We start from the raw sequence: 21,214 nt of genomic DNA, 5'->3' as shown, positions 1-21,214 counted from the left end.
GGCATTCTCTCGATGAGCTGAAATGGTTCTCCAACAGTCTTGAAGGAGTTCCCAGAGGTGTTTAGCACTTGTTGGTCCAGCTCACCCCAAACCATCTGGATTGGGTTCAGGTCTGGTGACTGTGGAGGCCAGGTCTCCACTTTTTGTTAAGTACAGAACTCCACATGTGTTCATTCATAGTTTTGATGCCTTCAGTATGAATCTACCAACATAAATGGTCATGAAAATAAAGAAAACATGTTGAATGAGAAGGTGTGTCCAAACTTTTGGCCTGTACTGTATATGTATTGGACATTTAGAGAATCTTTAGAAGAACTTGTAACCTTCTTATTGTCTGACTTCTGTATAGAAACTACAACAGAGTGAATAAAAAGATTGTATTCATAGTTGGGGGTCCCAGTGAAGCAGAACTGATCACTTCATTAATGGTAACATTAAATAAAAAAATATTTTTGGTACTCAGCTTTAGCTATGTTTATCTCGGTTTTACTCATCTCTTTTTTTTAAATCCATCTCTGGTGGTAGTAGCCCTAAACACTCTTGCCTTTAAAGTAGCATTTACCTCGATATTATTATTTAGACCGCAGCTTCTGACCAACATCAGGTAAACTGCGCTGGAGGAATCGCCGCTTCCCCTAATTTCAGGAACAGAGTTTACCCCCCAAAAGCACCTCTAACCCCCGGAGGGACCAGCGTTGCGACATGAAATATGGAACATGATCCACATCCTATCATGAGTCAGGAGACCGACTCAGTTCATGTGCGGCTCTTCTGAACCTGTCGCGTCACGTGACCTCCGGCGCGAATGACATTCCTGGGTGTTCCTGCGGGAGTGTGGCGACCGAGTTGGCCGGTCGAATAAGGCCCCGCGTCTGGGTTTGCGTCTTTAAGGCGACAGGACGACGTTTGCAGCGGGTTTTTGAGCGGGTCGTTTCGCGTCATTTAACGGGAGAGTCGACTCGGCTCGACTCGACTCGGCTCACTCGACTCATCTCGGACTGCGCCCGTTCCTCACTCCCGACCGGCGCGGACCTCGGCGGCCTCTCCCCTCCTAGCGGAGCTGCGGCGGCGCGTCTGGCGCGACGTGGCCCTGGTGAGTCGCGGTCTGAGATTTCGCCGTCCTGCCGGCGTCGCCCGAGCGAGTCAACTCCGCGGACCCCCGCAACCGAATCCCGGCCCGCGGTCGCTCGGGACGCGCTTAGCCGCTCGCCGTTAGCCCTCGGTGGGCGTGAGGCGATTAAAGGAGTCGCGGGGAGCCGCCGGGCGGCCTGGCGAGTTAAAAATACCGAGCGAAGGGCGTCGCGCTGCGAGGGCGCCGCGGGCCTGGAAAGTGCAAAAAAGTTTCTTCTGGCGCTCGGCCGACGCCGCGACGGGAACGAACCGCGACACGCCGCGCCTTCCCGGCCGCTTTTACTGCTCATTTCACGTTTAATCCCACTTCCTTTCCGGCGCCTTCACGCCCGAGCGTCGAATGTTCAATTTCCTGCTCGTTTCCTGGTTCTGTGTTCATGTTCTAGATCCAGAAAGGGTCCAGGGTGGTTCCAGATGGCCAGTAGAGCCCTGTTAATATGGGAATTTTACCCGTACTAATATGGGAATTAATATGGGAAAGAGGGCGATGATCGAAAAGGTTAAATGTCATCACTTTTGCAATTTTGTTAATAAAGATGAAAATGTAAAAACGGGATTCTGAATGCAGCCCAACTTCCTTAGTACAGTTCTTTATCGTAAAGTAACTTGATGTTCGTTTTTCTCTCTCTCTGTAGGTTTAATTTGGATCCGGACCTTGTTCTTGTAAGTGAAACCGAAAGTTTTTGAATGTGAAGCACGCATGCATGGCTTCAGCGGGACAAAAGGAGGCTTTTCCCGGATTTTGGAAGTGGCTCCTCGTGCCGGGAATGGTGTGATGAGACGGGCCGAGGCGTGACGAGAGGAAATCGATTTTAGGTCCCAGGAGCAACCAGAGCCGCCGAGGGTGGAATTTTGGGGGTTAACCTGCCGCAGCGACCCGCCGGAACACGCCCGGAACACGCCCGGAACGCCTCGGGAATTCCGCCCCGTCATGCGGGCGAAGCGGGGACTTGTGGGAGTGAGGATCCTCGCGTGCGTCCTGCGGAGGTGAATGAAGGCCGCGTGCGTCTGGCAGTGAGGGCCCGGTCCGGAGCAGACCCCCCCCAGACCGTCCCGCTGATTCCGGCCGGAGGCGCCTACAGCCGCCGAAAATGGCCGGGAAGGATTATCACCACCTGTTCAAGCTGCTCATCATCGGAGACTCCAGTTAGTAGCACCTTCACTTTCACAGATTTACGATAATTCACTATCAACAGGCCCCACCCACCGCGTTTACGTGGTAAACACGGGTCCATCGTGGCAGCTGGAGAATGGTTCGTTATGGTTCTAGATTTCACCGTGCTGGGGTTTTCTTCCGAATGCGCTTGATGCCCGTTCGTTCGTTTTACTCCTTCGTTCTACTGTTTCGGTGGGGAATCGTGGGATTCTCTAGCTGCTTTTCTTTGTTTTTTTAACTGTCCACCTGCGAAAATGAAGTGAGAAGGTGAAATGTGTCCTCCGTATTGAACCATCACCCTCGGTGAGCAGTGGGCAGCCATGACAGGCGCCCGGGGAGCAGCGTGTGGGGACGGTGACTTTCTCAGTGGCACCTCGGGATTCGAACCGGCAACCTTCTGATTACGGGGCCGCTTTCTTAACCGCTTGGCCACCACTGCGTCGGCTGCTTTATACCACGTTTATACCAGTGGAAAATGGTGCAATATATCAATGGTCACTAAGTGTTTGACTGCCTTAGTAGAATAAATGATGATGATGATGATGATGATGATGATCACAGCACTATGTTTCAGTTGTTCAGCTATTGAACTCTGAACTGTTCTTGATTCCTTTGAATTCGATTTGCCATAACCTCCATCACAAATGATCACGTGTCGAGGTCTAAAGGGGGTAACTAGATGAAATAAAGTGTGGAAAATACAGATATTAGTGTTTGTGTGTGTAGTAAATCCCCGCACGCATCTACCCGTGAAGAACCGCCTGAAATCTCGAGGCCCGTCCGTCGTAGATAAGGGGTGAAAGCTGCCCTCCGTTGATGACCTCTGACCTCTCCCTGTTTCCTCTCCGTCTCAGATGTGGGCAAAAGCAGCCTGCTCCTGCGATTTTCTGACAATTCCTTCTCTGGTGAGTGTACTGAAGTGTGTGTGTGTGTGTGTGTTCTCACGCTTTGAGAAAAGCTGCTGAATGTGCGCGAGTGTGAACACACTGTTTGTAAAGGGAGTGTTTTACATGCACGATATGTGAAGGGTGTGTGTGTGTGTGTGTGTGTGTGTGTAGGCCAGGATCTGACTGAATCGTGTCCGTGTGTAGATGGATTGAGATGAAAGGCTGAAAAAGGGGTCACGTGACCCCCTTTCGGAGTTCTGAATTGTCCCACCCTGACCCCAAACAGGCAACTACATCACCACCATCGGGGTGGACTTCAAGATTCGGACCGTGGAGATCGAGGGGGAACGGGTGAAACTGCAGATATGGGACACGGCCGGGCAGGAGCGCTTCCGGACCATCACCTCCACGTACGCCGCGTCTTCATGCAGCCCCGGGAATCAGTCCGCTTCACGCGGGCGCCGCGCTTCAAATCCTGTCTCTTAATGTGTCCCAGGTATTACAGGAACACCCACGGCGTCATCATCGTCTATGACGTCACGAACCCAGAGTCCTTTGTCAACGTAAAGCGGTGGCTGAACGAGATTTCACAGAACTGTGACAATGTCTGCAAGATTCTGGGTAAGTTTCTACCGCTACAGAACCTGTGTTCCCCTTTTATAACATGACGTGTGATTTATTTCACAAATTTATTGAACTGTTCAATATCTGTCCAATACGTGCTTATAGATTTTGGTTTTGCAATTTAATTTGGAAATGGTGCTTACAGGTCCCCTGACATGAAATCGGTCTTTTCTAGCCACTGCAGGACCACAGACAGGCTGGGGTTCATGTGAAATAATCTCACAAGGTCAAAAGTTTGACTATTGGGGACCTACCATGGCACTTGAGACACACGCAAGAAAATAACCCGCACATTCGAAAACGGGGCCCAAAATCAGAGGTTATACCTGTACATATCAGACATGCTGCTTCTGGGAATGTTTTATATCTAGATGTTCTTCTCTTGAGACCCCAAATAAGGGTCTTCAGTACTTTTGCCTTCGTAAGGCGACGTGATTTTTTGGTTCCCAGTGCGAGACTCTCTCGTTAAATATCTGTTTGAGTCCGTAATTTTGACATTTACATTTACGGCATTTACCAGACGCCCTTATCCAGAGCGACTTACAGTCAGTAGTTACAGGGACAGTCCCCCCCTGGAGACACTCAGGGTTAAGTGTCTTGCTCAGGGACACGATGGTAGTAAGTGGGGTTTGAACCTGGGTCTTCGGGTTCATAGGCGAGTGTGTTACCCGCCAGGCTACTACTCCCCCCTTGATGAGCTACAGCCAATCAGAGCGCGTGCCACAGGACCGCAGGGTTGCCAATCCATCTCTCCCCCCCCAAGAGGCTTGCTGATGGTGACGTTTGCTCTCCTCTCACAGTGGGGAATAAGAACGATGACCCCACCAAGAGGCAGGTCGACTCGCATGACGCTCAGCGCTTCGCCGAGTCGGTGGGCGTTCGGCTGTTCGAGACGAGTGCGAAGGAGAACGTCAACGTTGAGGAGGTGAGTGCAGGCCGCGACGAGGAGATTCAGCCCCATCGTGGATTCCGGAGCCGCAGGACTCGTATCTAGAAAGTGAAGTGATTGTCGCTTATGATACACAGCAGCACAACACAACATATATGCACACAGTGAAATTTGTCCTCTGCATTTAACCCATCACCCTGAGTGAGCAGTGGGCGGCCATGACAGGTGCCCGGGGAGCAGTGTGTGGGGACGATGCTTTGCTCAGTGGCGGATCGGGATTCGAACCGGCAACCTTCTGATTATGGGGCCGCTTCCTTAACCGCTAGGCCACCACTGCTCCATCTGCACTTGACACAATGAGCGTAAAAACCAAATCGAATGTGTTTTTTTTTTTTTTTTTTTAAGGCTTTGACTGACATTAAGTTTGTGTAATATCTACTTTTCTTCTGATGACTTCGGGCCAGTTTTACGGAAGTTACCGGGAACACCTGACGCCTCAGGCAGCTTCGTCTAGTGGTGCTTCCTTAAATGCCGCTTCCTTAATTTTCCCTCCCAACAATTTCAGCAGCCACAGACCTCAGACTCATCAGTTTTTGAGAAAGTTGAATTGTTCAAACGCAGAACTAGCGGCAGCCAATTGGTCGCATTTATGCAAACTGCTGACAGCCAATCTGTTGGGATTACTGCCGTTTTGCTCGCCATCAAGCATTGATGCGCCGTGTTCAGTACGGTAAAAACATAACGCAGCCGCATTAACGCCGTTAATTTGAGACGATTTTTACTCTGTGTGTAGATGTGTGACGATGTGGATATTTCGTGATTTTTAAACCGTATTCCTGGGCAGATGTTCATGGCCTGCACGTACATGGTCCTCCGGGCCAAAAAGCAGAGTCAGAACCAGGCCGAGAGGGACCGGGAGCGCGAGAAAGACACGGTCAACATGAACTCTCACAGGGACCGCGAGCGGCGCAAGCGAGGCAAGAAATGCTGCTGAGGACGGGCAGGGGCGGAGCTCCGCCTGGCACACGGCGAATCACAGACTCCTAACGTTGCACTGAGGGAACCGGGAGGACGAGGACTGCAGAGCTCCGCACGACGCTCTCTACTCTGCTGATAATTTATCTGTTGATGTGTGTGTTTGCTTCTTGTCTCTGCTCTTTTTAAGGGAATATTAATTTTATTTTTTTTTTTTTTGGTGGTCGAATCAATTTGCAGTGGCTAATCGGAGACCCACTAACCATCCTGAAGTGTTGTGCTGTGCATGTTCTGATTTCATTAAAATGCGCCATTCAAATTGCTAAATAAATTAACGAAAAGGTTAATCTCTGATGCCCTTTTTTTTTTTACACCAAGATTTCTGTAAGCTTTTAATGGTTCCTTAAACAGAAGGAACATCTGCATATTGAGTTTTCCTGTTTTCTGGAAGCTGTTTTAACATTTAAAAGGTTTAAAATGAGAATTAAAGGCATTTAAGTGAAGTAATTGTCATTGTGATACACAGCAGCACAGCACACGGTGACACAATGAAATGTGTCCTCTGCTTTTAACCCATCACCCTTTGTGAGCAGTGGGCAGCCATGACAGGTGCCCGGGGAGCAGTGTGTGGGGACGGTGCTTTGCTCAGTGGCACCTCAGTGGCACCTTGGCGGATCGGGATTCGAACCGGCAACCTGATTGATTACAGGGCCACTTCCTTAACCGCTAGACCCCCACTGCCCCAAGAGAAAGGGGAGGGGGTACCAGTGAAATCATGGAACATTTTCCATACCAGATATCCTGTGGTACTCCACAGCAGGTCATGGGTGTGACTTTCACTTTGTCATTGTTTAAACGTTCTCCGTCCAGGATGATCAGAACCTGAGGGCTGGACTGGAGAGCGTCTGCTGTTGTCAGTTCTGTCCCTCGAAGGCTCTGTACAGCAGACAGAGGCCAAGGTCCCTGGTCAGGAGCCGAGTGAGTCTGAACATGGGGTAAGAAGGCGGCTAGGTGGGGCAGGAAGTACAGCTGACAAATGTTCAGATGAGTCACACCGAGCCTGGACCGTTTCCCGTTACTAATCACCACTTTCACGTTCTGCTGAAACAGGAGCAGTTCCCCTGTGCCGATTCGCTTCTTGCCCACATTGAGGACTCGATACTGATGTGGTCACATATCACATAGGATTCTTACCAGTCATTGATTTATTCCTTTTTTTAACTCTACAATAAAAACAACACAGACTTTGGCCAGAATACAGTAGGTCAGAACTAATAAACTTTTATGTTCCATGGTCTTCTTAACATTTGGTTGCTCTAACATTAACACACTAACATACTGTAGAGTTCCCAAAACCTTTACAGTCAAGTCACGAATCCTCCATAATCCAAATAATGCATAAGCAACCCTGTACAGTGATGGCACTGAGAGGATGTCATAAGAATCTAATCTATTCGGACAGTTGGACTAAATTAAATAAAAAACATTTTGGTCCCAGATCTGTTTGCCTTACTTGGATGTAATCGTCCTGATCTTGTTTTAACAACAACAACAAAAATATTCCGAATCCACCTACACATTTTGAAGAGCAGTTCCGCTCCGTTCCTCAAGGGGGCGCCTCCGCGCCACGTCTTATTGCGCACTGCCGCCGCCGGCTGGAAACAGGCGGATAAAGAGAAGCAGCCCGGGAGCCAACATGGCCGCCGAAAGCGAGTGAGTTTACCAGGTTTTATAGGTCTGTTTCTTTTCGTTTTTACGAGCCTGGTTGTTGTTGTATTTTTTTTGGAGTCGCGGTTTGGCCGCGCAGAAGTCTGGAGATACGCTGTCCACCGGCGCTCTCTCCGTCGGGGTCCGGGGAACCGAGAGCCGGCCGGCTGTAATTGTCGTGGTGAAGTGATGTCACTTGTTTTGCCTTATCGACAGATTCACATGGCAACGACTTTTTAAGCCCTTTGCACAGTTACGCAGAGTTGTCTGCGTTTTGGGGAGGAAAACGTGAATATAAAATTAAATGACGTTTAAAGCGCATATGGTTATAAACTATATGCTCCGCTATCTCTTTAAAAGCGAGTTTAAACTTTGATCTTCCCGAATTGATCGGGTTTTGAGAACGTAAATGTTGAATAAACATGTGAAATGTATGTAGTGCAAGAGATCGTCCAAGGAGGCTCAGAAGAGAGTGAGCCATGCCTGTTAATGAAGTGATGAAGTGTTAATGAAGTGTCATTGTGATACACCGCAGTACAGTACACGGTGCACACAGTGAAATTTGTCCTCTACATTTAACCCATCACCCTTGGTGAGCAGTGGGCAGCCATGACAGGCGCCCAAGGAGCAGTGTGTGGGGACGGTGCTTTTCTCAGTGGCGAATCGGGATTCGAACCGTGGGGCTGCTTCCTTAACCGCTAAACCACCACTGCCCCTAATAAGAACTCTTGAATAGAATGGATTTGATCCTGGGACCTCTCTGAGCCAAAGCGAGAACCATACCCCTAGACCAACGAGCCAGGTTGGATTACCTGTCAGAAGTGGGATACGAACCCATGCCTCCAAGAGAGACTGCGATCTGAACGCAGCGCCTTAGACCGCTCGACCGCTGATCTAGATGGCCATCAATGGCCAAATTCACATAATTTACCACACTCCACTATCTTACAATCAGTAGGCACAGTCCCCCTGGAGACACTCTGTCTTCCTCAGGGACATGATGGTAGTAAGTGGGGTTTGAACTTGGGACTTCAAGTGAACCAGAACCATGGGTGGTAGTAGCCTAGTGGGTAACACACTCGCCTCTGAACCAGAATATGTCTCCCTGAGAAAGACACTTAACCCTGAGTGTCTCCAGGGGGGGACTGTCTTTGTAACTACTGATTGTAAGTCGCTCTGGATAAGGGCGTCTGATAAATGCTGTAAATGTAAAATGTAAATGCAAGTGTCTTACCCGCTGGTGGTGTCTTCTATTATATAATATTCCTAAACTTCAGAACATGGTTTGTACCATGTTTGCGAATAACAGTGATTTGATCAAATGAACCCTCAAACTTAACAACTAAGGGTGTGTACTGGCAAGGTTCTCACGATACGTATGCGATACGCATCACAATATGATTATATCACAAAATATATATATATCACAATATATATCTGTATCACAATATATATTGTGATATTCTACAGATCACTGAAAATGTAAAAACAGCTGAAATACAAGATGCTGTCTGATCGGTCTGTCATTTCACTGAAATGTCACGCAGTAAATTAAAGTATGCAGCTGTAAAGCGCCATCTACAGGAGTGGAGGTGGTAGTTGCAGGCTGATTCTGAAAGTGAAGTGATTGTCATTGTGATAAACAGCAGCACAGCACACGATGCACACAGTGAAATGTGTCCACTGCATTTAACCCATCACCCTTGGCAGCCATGACAGGCGCCCGGGAAGCAGTGTGTGGGGACGGTACATTGCTCAGTGGCACCTTGGCGGCTCGGGATTTCAACCAGCAACCTTCTGATTACGGATCCGCTTCCTTAAGCGCTAGGCCACCACTGCCCCACTCTCACCTCTCTGACCTCACTAAAGAACACGCTGGACAGCACCAACCAGTGGACTTGCATACAGAAATATCGATATTAAATGTCCCTGTATCAATCAGCATGAAAATATCGCAGTGTATAGATGTTTTCTAACTCCCCTATTAACAACTGCAACATCCAAAAAGAGAACCTTCGCAACATTCGCAAGATTCGGCCTCACAACAGGCTACGCAGCTCCTCGTCCAGGCAGCGGTCATCTCGAAACTCGACTATTGTAACTCTCTCCTGGCTGGAGCCTCTGCAGTCACCATAAAACCACTCCAGATGATCAAAAATGTGGCAGCCCGCCTCATCTTCAACCAGCCGAAACACCCCCACGTCCCGCCTCTCCTCACCTCTCCCCACCGGCTCCCGGTAGCTGCTCACATCCAGTTTAAATCCTTGATGCTGCCTACAGGGCTGTAAATGGAAGTTCTCCCTCTTACATCAACACACTACTAGCCAGATACACTCCTGCACGCCCGCTCAGATCTGCACACGAAACGAGACTAAAAATACCTCTTCGTGGGGTCTCCGGTCCCAATCGACTCTTCTCCTTTGTTGTCCCTGGCTGGTGGACAACTTGTCCTGCTCCATTCGACTAGCCGAGACCTCCACCACCTTTAAGAAGCAGTTGAAAACCCACTTGTTCAAAAAGTAAAGTAAACCTGGAATACTGCGGTGTCTCTCGGGTTCCATCTCACACAAGTGAATTCTCAGTTTTTTTTTTGTTTTGTTTTTGCCAGTGTCCTTTCTGAAATGGAAGTGCTGCAGTCGATCTATCTGGACGAGCTGAAAGTGGCGCAGAGGGAAAACGGGTGAGAGTTTATCCATGTGGACACTGGGGACGGGTCAGCCACAGTACAGTTGATGTCCATGTTTTTTTGTTTTTTTCTCTAAACCAGGCACTGGGAGGTCAGCTTGGTCCTGTACCCCTCTACTGGAGAAGACGCCCTGTCCCAGTTTGTGAGACTGACGCTGATGCTGACCCTCGACTCCCAGGTACAGTCCCTCTGTTGCCCTGACTTTACTGTGTGTGCGCCACTTCATGTACTAAACGCCGTGTCTTGGTCTTCTCAGTACCCATTGTCTCCACCTTCTATAACCATTCGGAATCCTCGTGGGCTTTCTGACAACAAATTGCTCAGGTAACAAAGTGCCTCTGCCTTAATGAACTCAGAAATGCATTTGAGACATAGGATGTAAAATAAATCTTTAAATTAACCAGTGAGAACCCGTGAAAGTTGGCGCTGGATTTTGAGCATTTTGCTAATTTTTTTTAATTATTATTTCAAACAGAATGCATGAATTTTCTCTGTACTGCCATCTCAGTTAGTTGTTAAAATCCTGGATGTTGAGGTGTCTCTGTTCCTCTGCAGTGTGCAGAGGAGCCTGCAGGTGGAGGCAGAGTCTTGTCCGGGAAGCCCAGTTCTCTACCAGCTCATAGAGGTCATGCAGTTCTGAGAATCGCTCCAGTTTTATTTCTCTCTGTCGGTCTGTGAACCTGATGTTTTAATCAGAGTGAGACCTTGTGCTTGTGTTTTTACATCTGATGTTTCCCGCCAAGTGGAGATCCAAACTTCATCTCTCTGTGTCTCTGTCATGGTTACAGAGGGCCAAAGAGATCCTGACCGAGAGCAACGTTCCCCACGGGAACTGCGTCATCTGTCTGTACGGCTTTAAGGTGCTCCTGTCCCGAGTTTCCCGAAGGCGCCTGGCGCTCCGCGTCCGACGTTCATCCCGCTGACCTGCCGTGTCCTCATGTTTCAGGAGGGGGAGGCGTTCACGAAGACCCACTGCTACCACTACTTCCACTCGCACTGCCTGGGCCGCTACATCCGCCACTCCGAGACGGAGCTGAAGGAGCGCGAGCGGGAGCAGGAGGAGGACAAGAGCAGAGGGCGAGAGTACGAGGAGGTAAAAAGCTCGAGGACTGTGTGTGTGTTATGTTGTATTGTGGGAGCTTTTTGTGCTTTGATGGATCAGCACAGTGTGCGGCTGCGCCAGTGCTTGCATTGTTGCCTTGGTGTTGTCAGGACGACCAATCCCTCAAAAGGTGCCTCTGCAAGACGGGCAGCTTCCTGTCCGCCTCCTCCACGCCATTTAAAATAGTTTACCGAAGTGTCAGGAAGGGGAATTCCCGCGGTGATCTGCAGTAAAACCGCCTCTTGTCTGTCCCAGCAGGAGCTGGCTGTGGTGTGTCCGGTGTGCCGCGAGCCACTGACGTACGATGTCGACGCCCTGCTGACCTCGCCCGCCCCCCACCTTCCAAAGGTGACGCGATCGTGAGACACGGTGACACCACGACGCGTGTCCTCTGTGTCTAACCTATCGCCTTGGTGATCAGTGGGCGGCCATGTGTGGGGACCGTACCCGCAACCTTCCGAGTACGTGTCCGTTTACCTGCCCCCTGAGCCAAGGGGCAGCGGTGGCCTGGCGGTTAAGGAAGCGGCCCCGTAATCAGAAGGTTGCCGGTTCGAATCCCGATCCGCTGAGCAAAGCACCGTCCCCACACACTGCTCCCCGGGCGCCTGTCATGGCCGTCCCCACTGCTCACTCAGGGTGATGGGTTAAATGCAGAGGACAAATTTCACTGTGTGCACCGTGTGCTGTGCTGCTGTGTATCACATGTGACATTCACTTTACTTTACCACTGCACCCCTTTATTACCGGACCAACATTCGGCTGGTTGTGCATCACCAACACAGTTTCAGCTCGGACAGTCACTGGCGTGCTCGCGCGGTTCTGTTTTGGTAACGGGTTCTCCCCGTCGCCGGGTGCTTTACGGAATGAAAACCCTCGCGTGCCTCCGCCTCTGTTTCTGTATCCAGTTGCACGACTCCTCCCCGCCGTGTTCTGTCACTACACGCCGCTGCTCTGCTCTCTGACAGGTGGAGGACGAGAATTTGGGGGCCGATTTCAGGAGGAAGTGGGAGGAGCTCCGGTCCGTTCTGGAGCGCCAGCGCGAGAAAGGCGGGATCATCGACGCCGAGGCAGAGTCGAACCGGTTCCTCATACATATTAATGAGGTGAGTAACTCGAACTACTTTTCCATGGAAAAGTTTGATGGCAACAGTTGTTAGGCCGTGATTGGTGGATCCCACGGAGAAGGTGGGACTTAAGAGGGTCATTGACATGCTCTTTATCTTTTTTTTCTCCATACATCTTTATTGTTCTCTTGGTCATTTATCAGCTATGTTTTATCTTCCCATGTTGACTCGTAACAGACGTCCTCTGACCCCGGAGCCCCACCCAGCGTCCCGCCTGATGCCGCGTCCAGCCAACCGGCGTCCCAACCAGCCGCACTGGAGGCCGCCACCTCGCAGGCCCAACAGGTTCCTGTCCACTCACGTGGGCGTGGAAGAGCTGGGAGGAAGCACCACTTTAAAGGAGGAGGCAGGAGGGGACATGGGACCCAAGTGCATTCTGAGACATCTCGGCCTGTGTTTGAGGACTTCAGCAGCCTCTCCCTCTCCTCGGGGAAATGCGAACACGTTGACTTTAGAAAGGCGCATTTCGAGCGGCGGCCTCACGCCCTCGCTCATTGTAAACAGGAAGCAGAGGCAGCAGTGGACGGAGGGGTTTCTCCAGACTTGAGGCAGCGGCGAGTTTTATTGAGTGCAGATTGCCAAAAAACCGCATGCAACTCCAGCACCGACGATGCAAAGCCTCCCGAGAAGATGCCCGCTGATGGTGCGCGGGGTTGTGAAGAGAGAGAGCGAAGGAGGCGTGGCCCTCGGTGCTCGGGTCAAACATCTGGCCAATGGGCAGAGAGGGGTTTCCCAGAGCCTGAGCTGAGGGAACCCACGAGACCCTGGCACCATCGCGGGGATTTCAGAGCGTACCGGGGCAGAGGGAGGGATGGATTCAACCCTCGCCGAGCTGGTGGAGCACCCAGGGGTGACCAGCGATGTTTACACCAGAAGAGCAATGAGGCGGGGACTGAGAAGGTGGCGCTATGACAAAGGGAGGCGGGGGGACCACGCCCACAGGAAGGCGTGCCTCCCATTCGTGCAAAAATGGATCTAATTAAATGCTGTATTGACACTAATCTGTGTTTAATGTGCACACTTTATGAATATATTTGCATAACCATTAATTAAAATCTGTCATGGTTAATAGGTGTGGAATCTTTTGATTGTTTAATGCAGTCAATACAGAGCATTAATACAATTAATTCAAATACTGTGTCCAAATATCTAAAATGTTAAAAATGCACAATATTCATTGCCCAGGTCAACATTTAATAGTTTAATAATGTGTTACAACTAAAATTTGGTGTTATTAGGGAATATAAACAGTGCCACAAAACCATAAAATCTATCTGTGTGAGCTATAGTGTCATCCTTAATCATTCTCATGATTACTGTAAATAACAATAATACAAAGGAGCGCAAAATGAGAAAAACATTATCTCCTGTTGTCTTTCCACCCGCGTGTCATTCATTATGCGGGGCTATGAGCTGCTCCATAACGAACGAACGCCAGTGTCATGTTGGACAAACTCATTTATTTTGTACTAAACTAGATGTTTCTGTCTCACCCTCCCAGTATTTGAAGTTTAGCCCCGCCCCTCTTAACCCCATTACTTGCGCTGATGGCAAAAGCCATGCCCCTTCAAATATATAGAAATAAAATATACACTGCTCAAAAAATAAAATGAAGGGAACGCCAAGATAAGACATCCTAGATCTGAATTAAGCACCAAAAGTGCAAAGCCTTATTGATTTTGCCAATATTATTATTATTCTCATTCTCGCAGAGCCCCGCACATCACAATTCAGGCAAAGCTTGTACTAAGACAGGTCAGCTCCTCCGGAATTTGCAAGAAGGATCATAAACCGAGGATCATAAATTGTCCAATTCATGCCAAATTGGACTTATATATAAAACTCATCATGCTAAATTGCAAAGCTTTTTTTTAATAATGCAAACAGTCTTGAAATGGCAAGATGCAAATTTGTAATTTATGTAAAATAAAACAATGAATAAATTACTCTATATATTGAAACTTCACAGAAATATTCAAATTTGGTGGGTATGTTATGAACACTTTATAAACACTTAAGTTTTTATAAGGAATTTTTGCTATGTCGAACAATTTCAAATGCAGGGTACAAGCTGTGAATCAAGAGAACTACTTGTCAACTAGTTCACATTCAAAAATCTTCTATCTTTGATGGTGTTGCCGTGTGGTGGTGCTAAATTCACCTGTTACTAAGTCAGGCTACTCTGGTTCCCATGCGTGAGTCTCTGTGTGTGTGAAGTTTGTAAAAGCTCCTCCAGGCTCAAAGGGGCAGGGCTTAACATACTCACAGGAGCAGAGGAACAGTTCATTGAATACTGAATTTGGTAAAATCATTGTGCGCTCAATACAATAACATCACAGGGCATTGTACAATGTTTGTGAGGGCCCGTTAATCACTGCTTGTGGTTATATTTAAATACTTTGTTCTTTACATAGTTGAGACAAAAATTATCGATGGTAATCAAATTTATCAACCCACGGAGGTCTAGATTTGGAGTCACACTCAAAATTAAAGTGGAAAAACACACTACAGGCTGATCCAGCTTTTATGTAATGGCCTTAAAACAAGTCAAAATGAGGCTCAGTAGTGTGTGTGGCCTCCATGTGCCTGTATGACCTCTCTACAACGCCTCCTGAAGAGGTGGCAGATGGTCTTCTGAGGCATCTCCTCCCAGACCTGGACTAAAGCATTCACCAACTCTTGGACAGTCTGTGGTGCAACGTGGCTTTGGTGGGTGGAGTGAGACAAGATGTCCCAGATGTGATCAAATGGATTCACTTCTGGGGAAAGGGCAGGTCAGTCCATAGCATCAGTGCCTTCAACTCGCAGGAACTGCGGACACTCCGGCAACATGAGGTCTTATTGTCTTGCATTAGGAGGACCCCAGGACAAACCGCACCAGCATATGGTCTCACGAGGGGTCTGAGGAACTCATCTCGGGTACCTAATGGCAATCAGGCTACCTCTGGTGAGCACATGGAGGGCTGTGCACCCCCCCAAAAAAAAATGCCACCCCACACCACTACAGGGCAGTGGTGAAAATGCCAACGTGCTGCACGGTGTTGGGCTGTAAGCACCACCCCCCACTTGTGGGCGATGGGACCTCATACCACACTCATAGGGTCTGTTGAGACACATTTGTGGCCTGCTGGAGGTCATTTTGCAGGGCTCTGGCAGTACTCCTCTTGTTCCTTTTTGCACAAAGGCTGCTGGGTTGCCCTCCTACGGCCTCCTCCATGTCTCCTGATGTACTGGCCTGTCTCAGAATCGTGTTTATTGGCCAAGTAAGTGCAAGCACATACAAGGAATTTGATTCCGGTAGATGGTGTCTCTCAAGTACAATGTAGGAAAAAATAACAACAACGGTAGCACTGGTAGCACTTCCATGCTCTGGACACTACGCTGACAGACACAGCAAACATTCTTGCCAGAGCTCACATTGATGTGAGCTGCTCTACCTGAGCCACTTGTATGGGTTGTAGACTCCATCTCACGCTACCACCAGAGTGAAAGCACCGCCAGCGTTCAAAAATGGCCAGAACATCAGATTAAAAGCATAGGAACTGAGACGTGGTCCCTGGTCACCACCTGCAGGGCCACACCTTTATTGGGGATGTCTTGCTAATTGCCTATAATTTCCACCTGCTGTCTATTCCATTTGCAGAACAGCATGTGGAAGTGATTGTCAGTCAAAGTTGTCAGTGGACAGTTTGATTTCACAGAACTGTGATAGACAGTTGGTGTTGTTTAAGTGTTCCCTTTATTTTTTGAACAGTGTGCATTAAAAAACAACATTGGGCAAACTATCATGAAACTATCAGACATTGTATTTTAAATACAGAAAGACACATATTCTATTAATAACTTGTGTAATGAAAATTATTACACAAAAATTATTATGATTGGCAGCTATTATAGAATATTACGATAAGTTAAAAACACACATAAAATGCACATAATTCATCTTTTTGCTAAAATTAATAAATGAATAAAATAGGCTCTGCTATTTTTATGATCCGGATTTTGGGACAGCTGATGTTCAGTAACCCGGCGGCACTAGGACCGCGCGGAGGTGCCGCATAAACGCGCTTCAAGTGTTTCCAAGTTCCGCACCGAGGACCGACCGGCACGTCGAGGGGAGCAGCCCGGACGCGACATGGGGGCCTTTCACTCGAACCCCGCCGAGCAGACGTACCGGGACCTGGCGGAGAAGACGGGCTGTGAGTTGCACCCGCTCATTATATTCCTGCGTCGGGCATCTGCAGACGCGCTCCCGTCGCTCGGATGAATATTTCATTGCGCACTTATCCTGGCAACTCTTCTTTTCAACCCTCATCTAATGAAACATTTACCGGTTTTACAGCACAGCCGGTTGCTTTAAAGTTGAAAGATTTTAATGAAAAAATTGGCAAAATGTTGTTTTAGTTTAGACATTTGTTCTACAAAATGCATGAATATTATATATTATAATATTATATATATGTCTTATGTCTTTTGAAAAAGGTTCAGATGAATAAGTGAACTCCATTTTCGGCCCGTTGTTTGTGTGAATGTGGTGGCCCGGGTTCTTTGGTTCTAACGCTCTGCTTCTACCCCGTCCCCCAGTTTCAGTCGAGCAGATCTGGATTCTTCACAATCGCTTCAAGCAGCTGAGCCACGACGAGGAGATGCTGCGGTACGTCGCTGTGGCGTCTTCCCTCCCGACATTCCCGTCCACCGGAATGTCTTTTTACTCCAATCAGCCACATCCAGCATCTGGGTGTAAATGAATAGAGAATGTGAACAGGTCCTGGGACTCCTGACCTGTAGATAATTAGGATGTGGGGACCATCAAGTCCCCTATGTGAGCAGAGGGATCATGCTGAGGTCATTCTTTCAGGAGTTCTGAATGTTCTGTAGTGTCTCAACACTCTTGGTAGGGACAGAAGTCCTTGCAGGGTGTGTGAGGGTCAAATCTCGTGCAAAGACTGCGGACTGATATTGACTGTTATGGTGAGTATAGGTAGAGAGGATGATGATGTGTTTTCAGCGAAGAAACGGGATTCCATGGTGGAGAATGACGTGGCCTTGGGTGGTGCAAGTGAGAAGGAGGTGGCCCTGAATGTCCTCGACATTCCCAGAGGAGAGGTACTCGGTGAGGTTCAGTGTCAGTGGGTCCAACCTTTTGATGGACCTGCTTGAGATGGATAACAAGGTCGTCAGTGTTTAATGCAGCAGACAAATCGAGGCGAACGAGAAGCGATCAACGGACCAACTCAAACCAGAGCTGTTTTGGTGCTGAAATATTTCGTGAGGTTGTTGAGGTGGTCCTGAAGGTGTGCAGCTACTTTTTCCAGAACTCTGGAGAGAAACAGAAGGTTGTAGTTGACAATGGAGAGTAATACCTTTATTATTGACATATTATTGATCTCTATCAAAGATCGAGGAAGGAGGACTGACGATGTGCTTTTTAAAAACCCAGCACAACTTTCTGCTTAATTGGCGGGGTTTCGCATGTGAACACTGATCTGGGAACAGTGTTGTATCATTTTAACAAAAAGGAGGAACCGAAAATGCTGCTCTCTCTCCGAGGTTGTTTCACAATGACTGTCGCACCACTCCGCTGCCTTGAGTCGAGCAGAATTTCGTCAGTGTGACGCCACCAGAGAATTTCTGGGCGTGAACGGTGCTTAGACCAAATCCTCTGAGCTTTATTCAGGGAGGATCTCTCAACATCGGTTCCTTTTCTGTAGGAGGGACGACTTTAAAGCCATTCCAGACCTGGCTTGCAATCCCATTCGTTCTCAAATAATCGAGGCGTTCTTTGACCAAAGGTAGGACCCTGACCGCGGGGTCAACATCCTGCACATTCCTCCAGTGCTAACTTGCTGTGTGGTGCTTCAGTGCTTTTACCTGCATGCCCTCAAAGGAATTTCCAGACTAACAGCGACGGCACGGCGCACGAAATCGGCTTTGAAGAGTTCCTCACTGTGATGTCCTACTTCAGACCTCCGTCCCTGAACATGACCCAGGAAGAGAAGGAAGATCTGAGGAGAGCCAAGCTTCGCTGTGAGTTCCCACCAATACGATGCCACAGGTACACAATCGGCACAATCGTTTACATTTAGAGTATTTACCAGACACCTTTATCCAGAGCGACTTGCAATCAGTAGTTACAGGGACAGTCCCCCCCTGGACACACTGAGTGTTCTGCTAAGGGACACAATGGTAGTAAGTGGGATTTGAACCTGGGTCATAGGCGAGTGTGTTACCCACTAGGCTACTAACCCCCAGGACATTATAATTCCAAAAAATGACATTTGATCTGTTTCTCCCTACAGTTTTGTTCAACATGCATGACACCGACAATGATGGGACCATAACGCTGGAAGAGTATCGGCATGTAAGACACGTCATGCTCTTCACAACCATCATATTGTCTCACATCCTCCCAAAACCGTTGTAGCTCTGATTGATATAACTACTGACCAGTAGGACCCCTTTTTCCAGTTCACGCTCACATACTCACTGAAAAAGCCTCTGTCGTAAATCAATTTTGCTCAGCTGTTGGACAAGGACATTAAGTTGTAACCAATTGTACAGGTCATCCGACTCGCTCACATATTTGAATTAAATTTGCTCAAATTATCACAATATAAATGACTCTATCGGCCCATGTTTGGGTTCCAGAAACAAAGGGAATACAATATTAAATAAATACACTATTATGTAATGAGATTTTTTTTTTTACTGAACTGGCAACCAGTGTTGCCAGATTGGTAGAAATGACATGGCAGGTTGTTCTCGTTCCTAGCTTAGGTTAGGTTTTATTTGTCATATACATGATGTACATGTGCAACATGCAGTGAAATATGTCCCGACCACACTATACAGACTGCATCTTAAAAATAAAGATATGTATATATACAGTACAGGCCAAAAGTTTGGACACCCCTTCTCATTCAATGTGTTTTCTTTATTTTCATGACCATTTACGTTGGTAGATTCTCACTGAAGGCATCAAAACTATGAATAAACACATGTGGAGTTATGTACTTAACAAAAAGTGGAAACCTGGCCTCCACAGTCACCGGACCTGAACCCAATCCAGATGGTTTGGGGTGAGCTGGACCAACAAGAGCTAAACACCTCTGGGAACTCCTTCAAGACTGTTGGAAAAGCATTTCAGGTGACGACCTCTTGAAGCTCATCGAGAGAATGCCAAGAGTGTGCAAAGCAGTAATCAGAGCAAAGAAATTAGAATATAAATCATGTTTTCACTTATTTCACCTTTTTTTGTTAAGTACAACACTCCACATGTGTTCATTCATATTGAATGAGAAGGTGTGTCCAAAGTTTTGGCCTGTACTGTATATATACACACACACACACACACACACACACACACACACACATACATACATATATACACATACATATACAAACGTATGTACATATATAAAAAAAAGTTTAAACATCTAAAAATTAAAATTAAACATTTTTAAAGGTATAATAAGTACAAGTGTGAAGGTAAGTGTATGTTAATCAGGTGTGCAGTGTTGCATGTTCTCATTGAGGAGTCGAATTCCCTGAAGATAAAAACTCCTCCTGAATCTTTCAGTTCTTGCCATGATGGTCTGAAACCTCCTGCCTGAGTGCAGAAGTTGGAACAGACAGTTACTGGGGTGTGACAAGTCCTTTACCATCCGGCTAGCTTTAGTCCAACATCTCCTGGTGTAAAGGTCCTGCATGGAGGCGAGAGCGGACTTGCAGGAGCGTCAGTCAAAGGCCTGAAAACACCTAGACACTATTGGAATGCGGTGCTAAATGAGACTAGCTGGAGTCGGAAGATTACAGTAACACAAAATACAAAAGAAACAAAGAACAGGTCGTCTGTCAATGTCAGAACGTGTTTTTCCTCTTAGGTGGTGGAGGAGCTGCTGTCCCGCAGCGGAGCCATCGGTCAGGAGACGGCCAAAGGCATCACAGACGCTGCCATGCTGGAGGTGGCCAGTACGTCTGTGGGTCACATGGTAAGTCACTGGGCCCACGAGTGAAAACCGACCGTAAGTCAATATGGCCTGTCAGAGCACGATGTTTTATTTCTGTTTCAGGGCCCGGATGACGTCTATGAAGGGATCACTTTTGAACATTTTTTGAAGGTTTGTCATCCATTTCCTGCAGTAAAGGGGAAATTGCAGCTCATATTGACTGCTTTTGTTCACACCTTGTTTCCACACTACAGACCACGGTTGTATATTGGGTATACTGGAGTACATTGGGCGTGACACAAGAGGTCATAAATGACTTGTGTCAAAGGTTACGTGCTGACAATCATTCATACACTTTAACATGCAAACTCACACACACACACACACAGTTCCCTGTTTTTACAGAAACAGTGAGGACTGAGAAATGCACAAAACCCTTTTTATAACAGTGAAGCCTCTGGCCTGTAATGTTTCATTTTATTCGTTGATTCCATTCCAGATTTTAAAGGGGATCGAAATTGAGAGCAGGATGCACATTCGCTTTTTGAACATGGATACCACCGTCCTGTGCAAGTGAGCACCTCACAGCTCCCAAGATGAAGATTAGACACGTCGATGCTGCCTAATTAGATTAATTACATTTTAATCACAGTGCAATGTATTCACTGCGCCTACAAATATCCTGTTAGCATCTTGTAGTCAAACATAACTATGCAACTAATAAAAAAGAATAGTAAAGGCGGGCATGTAGATTTTAGCAAATGTAAATAAAATATGAAAGTCTTTGTTTGTTTTATTTGTAAGTTGTGTCCTTGTTTTCTCGTCTGAAATGCACCATCGCCAAAACTGTATTTATATTAAAATATAAATAAAATATATAAATTAAAGTATAAATCTTGTTCCCCGAGCCACCTTTTTGCTGTTTATAGACGTATTTATTGATTGACTTAAAAAAAAAAAAAAAAAAGCCAATGCACGTTTGAT

The 21,214-nt window shown here is 47.4% G+C and overlaps 3 protein-coding genes across 7 annotated transcripts; all 3 read left to right on the top strand.

The window, feature by feature from the left end:
• The first annotated feature begins 790 nt into the window (after positions 1–790).
• Positions 791–6,165, top strand: LOC114794752 (ras-related protein Rab-35). Its single transcript, XM_028987511.1, has 8 exons — positions 791–1,093; positions 1,767–1,794; positions 1,948–2,277; positions 3,142–3,192; positions 3,461–3,584; positions 3,671–3,795; positions 4,599–4,723; positions 5,532–6,165. Exons 3-8 carry the CDS (start codon positions 2,223–2,225, stop codon positions 5,679–5,681), a joined length of 630 nt encoding a protein of 209 aa, XP_028843344.1. The 5' UTR covers positions 791–1,093; positions 1,767–1,794; positions 1,948–2,222; the 3' UTR covers positions 5,682–6,165.
• A 1,158-nt stretch (positions 6,166–7,323) lies between these two features.
• Positions 7,324–13,293, top strand: rnf25 (ring finger protein 25). Of its 5 annotated transcripts, none has more exons than XM_028986727.1 (10): positions 7,324–7,375; positions 9,978–10,049; positions 10,137–10,233; positions 10,312–10,379; positions 10,611–10,680; positions 10,844–10,915; positions 11,002–11,148; positions 11,416–11,505; positions 12,123–12,260; positions 12,459–13,293. In XM_028986727.1, exons 1-10 carry the CDS (start codon positions 7,359–7,361, stop codon positions 13,191–13,193), a joined length of 1,506 nt encoding a protein of 501 aa, XP_028842560.1. In that variant the 5' UTR covers positions 7,324–7,358; the 3' UTR covers positions 13,194–13,293. The 5 variants fall into 5 exon arrangements, with proteins under 5 accessions (XP_028842560.1, XP_028842559.1, XP_028842563.1 ...); XM_028986726.1 differs by having other exon boundaries at positions 11,413–11,505; XM_028986728.1 differs by having other exon boundaries at positions 7,362–7,397; positions 11,413–11,505.
• Positions 13,294–16,361: 3,068 nt separating this feature from the next.
• tescb (tescalcin b) lies at positions 16,362–21,066 on the top strand. Its single transcript, XM_028986460.1, has 8 exons — positions 16,362–16,480; positions 16,866–16,935; positions 17,993–18,073; positions 18,169–18,308; positions 18,581–18,642; positions 20,165–20,272; positions 20,354–20,401; positions 20,730–21,066. The coding sequence occupies exons 1-8, from the start codon at positions 16,417–16,419 to the stop codon at positions 20,805–20,807; spliced, it is 651 nt and encodes a 216-aa protein (XP_028842293.1). The 5' UTR covers positions 16,362–16,416; the 3' UTR covers positions 20,808–21,066.
• The last annotated feature ends 148 nt before the right edge of the window (positions 21,067–21,214 follow it).

This window comes from Denticeps clupeoides, chromosome 7, assembly GCF_900700375.1.
Source record: "Denticeps clupeoides chromosome 7, fDenClu1.1, whole genome shotgun sequence".
Taxonomy (NCBI): domain Eukaryota; kingdom Metazoa; phylum Chordata; class Actinopteri; order Clupeiformes; family Denticipitidae; genus Denticeps; species Denticeps clupeoides.
This window is presented reverse-complemented; position numbering and strand designations above follow the sequence as displayed.